The following is a 6,000-nucleotide window of genomic DNA, read 5'->3' as shown; positions in this document are numbered from 1 at the left end:
CCCTAAGTTATCATACTAAATGCAAAAAGGCATATTTGCTCACATTGATACGTTTAGTTATTTCTGATAAGTTTTATAGCTCCAATTTACTGTTTAAACTGTTACTGCCGCATTTAGAAAATGGGATCAATTCTCACTAGTCTTCTCCGCTGGAACAAGTTGAATATGAGATGAACTAAAAATGGAATTGATAATGAAATAAACTTTGACCCTAACGAAATTCTTTCATTCTAGTTTCGAAGCAGTTTGATTAAAACTTTACTTAGTTTCACATCGAGTGCGCTTTATGTACAATCAAGCAACATAAAACAATCCAACAGTACGGTTTTCGATCACATTGAACTCGGAATAACTGTAACATTATTCTTAGAGTGGCAGCTAATAAATATGCGCTTTAACAATTGAACAGGTGACTACGGCTTTTCGCTAAGGACATTGCATTACCTATATTACCTATATTACATTCCCTAAAGCTTCCAATCTCTATATCTGGGTCAACTAGAGTGTTCAGCGTGGTCAATTTTTTCATTGATAACGTAACTAGTGTAGACGTCGTATCCTAACGAAATTGTATTATCATACAGCACGCGATACCTATTGGGCAGAAGGTAGAAATTGAACAGCTGAGCAGGTGGCCATACAACCCATTCCGCCGTGTAAAGCCGTATGAATTTGTCCTTCATCTCCTGGATCGTCTCATCAATGGTAGCTTTCCTCAGGACACCCAGCGTGGCAAAGAACAGGAATATAACTATAGGCGAGGCCACGGTTTGATCGATCATGACTTTCTTCAGTACGATTCCGAGCGTTCGGCCAGGAAATCTTCGATCCATGAAGTTGTACCAGTTGTGACAGAAGATTCCTACCGTCATCCCGGAGATGGACATCTGTCGCGTGCGCGTTCGATCCCAGCATTCTAAACTCTCGGTGTAGATTTCGTAATGCTGCTCAATTATGTCACCGACCCCAGATAAGCTGATGGAGATTGCAACGTTGGTGTAGAGGAGATACTTTCTGCTGAACGCCTTTCTCGCCAGAGTTTGTAGCTGCCGGAGTACTCTTATCATTTGAGAAATGGAACGAAACACACCACTCACCCCGACGCGACGAAATTCCTTTTTTTTTTCGGAGGACGGGCGCGCAAAAAAATGCCTCTTCTCGATGGCTGTTGAAGCTAAACTGTAGCTAAGCTTTGAGAATGAAAACTTATTTTGTAAACAAAAACCTCTCTAGTTTTGACAGTAATGCTAATCACGTGCTCGCACGCACGAAAAGGTCGAATTTTCGACCTAAATTATATAGCCAAACCTGTGAACGTGTTCCAGTTTATGTATGGCCCACACGGAGAAATCAGACTACCCAAAAAATAAGTTCTTTTTACTCAAATTTGGGTAAACTGTATTTAGTTTTTACCCACGGTTGGGTTGTTTTGCCTCTCTCGCAACAGCAATGTTGTCAAAAACAGAGAGAGACGCACCGACCCAGCGTCGAAGTTCAATGGAATAAGCCAAATTTGGGTTCTTTCGAGTTTACCCAACGTTAAGTTGTTTTAACCCATTACGAAGACTTCGAAAGCTAACGCTGGGTAGATTTTGTTTTGCACTGAGTTGTTTGTTTTGCTGCTGTCAAATGGAAACAACCTAATAGTGGTTTCTGCGCTCGTGTACATTGGTCAAAGTTGGGTTGATTTGCGGCTCCGTGCATTCCACCGAAACTTTCTCCAAAGGGCTCATTCATTTATTTCATAACGCCAATAATGGCCCTTTTTGTGACGCTTTTTGTATGAAAATTGAACAAATTTTGTATGAGCCGTAACATCATGAGGACACCCACCCACCCCATAAAGCTTTATGAAATAGGTTCCTAAAGGCCTGTCCCAATTCTAATGCCAAACGCTTAAGTTTAGGCCAAAAACACATGTTTACTCAATTTTTTAATGTTTTTCTTTTGTTTAAGTCCAAAAAACATTTCTTTAGATTTTGTCGCACTCCTTGGCTCAAACTCAAATTGTGGGTGTAATTTGCTTTCCGTGTCCCTTCTGAAATGTCAGATAGGAACAACCTTAGTGTTAAAACTAAAAGCCCTGTGGTATTTTTGTCGATTAAGCGAACGTCAAACATGATCAAAAGTGTCAAGGTTCATTTATGGACCCAATTTTTTAATTAATGTTTAAATATGATGTAGCCGTTATTTGAGCGGGAAAAATTGCTAAAATAGTTGCAGTAACATGCTCTTTCATGTCATTATATAAAAACAAAATTTCATTAAACATTTTAGGACCCAATTTGTGAACAAGTCCAAACCCAAAATCCCTCTGTATTCTTCAAGGGGATCTTGCCGATTAGCAAAAATCTTTCAACGCACACACATTATTGTATATCCACTTCAATGTTGGATTATCCCGTCTATTTAGAAGACTTTCAAAACAGTCGTCGGAAATCGAGGGGAATCTCAATGTATTCCATCCAGATGGAACAATGTTGGCAATGTTGTTGAAACGCATAATTAGGATAACTATACATACCTTAAGCGCAATAAACTATTGCCACTTATTGAATAGACCATTTCCGTGAAATTTTTTTAATGGTTTATATGCTTTCTGTTATTTTACTGAACAAACTTTCCCAAGGAACCCATATGTTTAGAAGCTTCTAACTATTGAAAAACAATGAAAAACTGGCGTCACAGCTGTACGCCCCACGGTCCCATACAATTTTTATCTCTCCGATTTTTATTAGACCCCTTTTTCTCCTATAATTTTTGTCTCCACGTTGTGGTGAATATTTGATCAGCTGATTGGGTCAATCATGACAGATACCATGTTTTCATCTGCTATTTCTACCGTGACTGGAATCAACAAAACCATCTTGGAAATCATCTTGGTGCTGCTGCTGGTCGGTTCCACCACCGGAATTTTAAGATTTATTGTGCGCGCAAATAACATTATTGCACCGTTTTTATTTGTCTCGATACTCCCCGCGAAATTTCCATCGCCGTGACTACTAATTTGATGGTAAATATGTATAGAAGAGATCCAGCACGGCGAAATCTTTCACGAGAACGGCGGGTATCCCGGGTATCCTTTTCCCTTCATCGCCTTTGGCTGCTGTGGTGCTCCGCTTGGATATGAAAATGGTCCTGCTCTCTTCCGGTTTGTGGTTGGCTGAAGGAAGCGAAGCAAATTCCGCTGAAATCCGGAAGATCGCATCTTTCGAGATTGTTTATCATGCTGTTCGGATTTCCGCAGCTTCCTTTGCAATCGAGTGATCGAAACAGTATGCTGAGGCACGGTAAAATATTCGTCCCCAGCTGGCCACCGGACACAGGGCCGTAGAGGAGCATCCGAACCCTTTTCGAGGACTATCGCGGAGCACGACAGAGATTTCCGGCGGGAAGAAGAAGGGATATTTGATATAGTCGGGGACTTTTCGGGGAGATCTATGCGAGTGGTAAAACGGAGAAGTATGTATACTCCATTGGCCATATGGATCCGGAATAGTTTGACCACATAAGCAGCAGATATCAAACGGTAAATGCTATCCGTAGTGAGTCTCAGATTTTTCCATGTTGGGGCCCATTCACAAATTTCATACCCCTGAAGGGGGTGGGTGGGTGTCTTTGAGATGAAAAACATTCGTGCAAAATGCGTTACAAGAGGTGGGTGGGTGTCGAAAATGTTCATTTTTGACGTTATAAAATTTATGAACAAACTCTTGTCGTGTCGTAGTGTGCTTGATTTGACATTGACATTTCGTTTTGCCTACAAACACTTAACGCAGGGATGAGATAGAAAGTTGTGGAAAATCTCCACGTTGTTTACCCACAGGGTTGAAACAACTGTGCCGCACTACTCAAAATGTGGTGAATTCTCAAGTTTTCAAAAATTTATAATAAAATCAGGAGTGTATATAAATTAAATCTGAAAGCGTCAAAAATCATTAAAAATAATCGTCTTTCGAAGAAAAATATAAAAATAGTGGGTAAGGTCTGACGGAAATGGTCTATTGTTTCATTGAACCTGTATTTTGAGCATTATAAACATTTATCACAAGTTGAATTTTGTTTAGTGAAACATACTTTGATAAACATTCCATCCAACCACCCCTCATTTTCCGAGCCGTGCAGTCGGCAGCCGAGTGTCAACAACAGCTGTTTTGGAAATCTGACTCGACGCCCACTCTGCTGTCCTTGTTGCTCTACTTGAAAGAGTAGGGGAACAAGTTTGCGCGCGAAAATCTTCTCGCTCGTTGTTGCTGCCAAATCTGACAGCGACTGTTTCACCGACCGTTTAGAATGACGACTGTTTCAAACGGTCGTGACCAGTTAGGAACTGAACGGTCAATATTTTTACTTAATAAATATTTGAGTGTCTCAGCACGGAATGATTATTGTTAGGAAATTATGGCGGTTATGAATGATTAGAAACGGAATTTTGCACATTTTTTTCCGAAACTGTTATAGAAAAAGGATAGGGCCTGTTCCCAAATTTCATTTTTATGCTGAATTAAATGCAAAATTAAACGATAAAAAAAAGTCTTGATTTTTACCGCATCGAAAATACGCCCTTTGGATTGTGTGGGTAAACTCAAAATTTATAGGTAATTTTTTCATCGTGTTTGTTTTCTTGCTTCACAAAGTCTTTTGTGAACGCCGTGTTTAGCGTGCATGTCAGTCTGCTTGTCGACCTTTTCGTGGAGCGAGCGGAAGAAAAATCATAACATTTTTACGCGTTTATTTTGATTGTTTGGTGCCGTGAAAAGAACATTGTTTTTCGCTATTAAAATATCTCGTTTCTGGTTAAAATTAGCAGTGGAAAGTTGTGTAGTAAATGTTTCGGCTAGTTGAAGTTTTATATCGGAGATAACTATCGAAACGACGTTGTTTTCGGGGCTGACGAAATCGAGCCATTTTTTACGCAGCAGCACGAAAACCGAAAACCAAAATGGACAATCTGGCAGACGATCCGACCTTCATCGATGCGATCGTCCATGAAGTCAAATCTCAAGGTCTGTTCGATCAGTTTCGAAAGGAGTGTCTGGCAGACGTGGACACCAAGCCGGCCTACCAGAACCTCCGGCAAAGGGTGGAAAGTTCGGTCAGCAAGTTTCTCTCCCAGCAAAAGTGGACCGACAATATCCGGCATAAGAATCAGCTGCGGGAGAAGCTGAGGAAGAATATTATAGAGTAAGTACCTGTTGGTTAGGGTGATCCCGAATTAAAATCAATCTTTGAAAAGTCAAGGTGCTCAGCACCAGAATGAAAAATATTTTCTTGAGCTTGTCAACAGTTTTGCAGCTAACAGGCTAACGTTATATAAATGAATAAATTACAAATTATTTATTAAATGCACGGTGTACAATACTGTTTATTTAGTATTCCGTGATAAAATCTTTTATATATTGCGGCTTTGGGATGAATTTATTGGCCTATCGGCCGAAATATTTTATGATTTTTTTTTTTGCGAAAACCAGGACCAATATAGACAAGATAGACCTGCGGCATAAATTACTAGTGAACTTTCTGTAGTAATCTGCTGCTATACACTGAGCCACGGCATAAAAATTAACAAGGCAGGCTCTTTACTGATGTAAATATCAAGTTTCACTGTAAACATGTGACGTCACTCCTATCGTACCATATACCTTCCGGACCACTAGATCATTTTTTTCACAAATTTGTTTGAGGTGGATAGGAATGACGTCGTCAAGTAGCTGTCAGTTTTCGGAGTATATCACCTTCTTAATTTTAGTACACCGTGCACTGAGCTAACTCTTATAGTAAACACCTGAGACGAGACTCGCGAAGACGGTCTTCTTTTTCTGTGATTGCTGAGTTTTTTTCTAATTCCCCTTTGTGTTTATACCAATTATGCGCAAGCCGTTCAAACCCTCACATGAACCTCTCAGCAAAAAATGATTGAGTTTGCATCACATCGAATCATAAATAGTCGTTTGAGTGAAATTTCATGCTAGCAAACGTAGCAGACATTAGAAATAATTA

General features: G+C 39.9%; 2 protein-coding genes across 2 annotated transcripts in view; one reads left to right on the top strand and one right to left on the bottom strand.

The window, feature by feature from the left end:
* Window positions 1–250: 250 nt before the first annotated feature.
* LOC5565070 (mpv17-like protein 2) lies at window positions 251–1,244 on the bottom strand. Its single transcript, XM_001649362.2, has one exon. It carries the CDS (start codon window positions 1,065–1,067, stop codon window positions 495–497), a length of 573 nt encoding a protein of 190 aa, XP_001649412.1. The 5' UTR covers window positions 1,068–1,244; the 3' UTR covers window positions 251–494.
* Window positions 1,245–4,659: 3,415 nt separating this feature from the next.
* The window catches only part of LOC5565059 (biorientation of chromosomes in cell division protein 1-like 1), a 30,907-nt gene continuing 29,566 nt past the window's right edge, over window positions 4,660–6,000 (top strand). The window contains exon 1 of the mRNA XM_001649363.2: window positions 4,660–5,184. Coding sequence (XP_001649413.2) covers window positions 4,943–5,184 — 242 coding nt within the window. The 5' untranslated portion in view covers window positions 4,660–4,942. The remainder of the gene's footprint in view (window positions 5,185–6,000) is intronic.

This window comes from Aedes aegypti, chromosome 1 (genome assembly GCF_002204515.2).
Source record: "Aedes aegypti strain LVP_AGWG chromosome 1, AaegL5.0 Primary Assembly, whole genome shotgun sequence".
NCBI lineage: Eukaryota > Metazoa > Arthropoda > Insecta > Diptera > Culicidae > Aedes > Aedes aegypti.
Note: the sequence above shows the minus strand (reverse complement) of the source record. Positions and strands in the feature narration are given on the sequence as shown.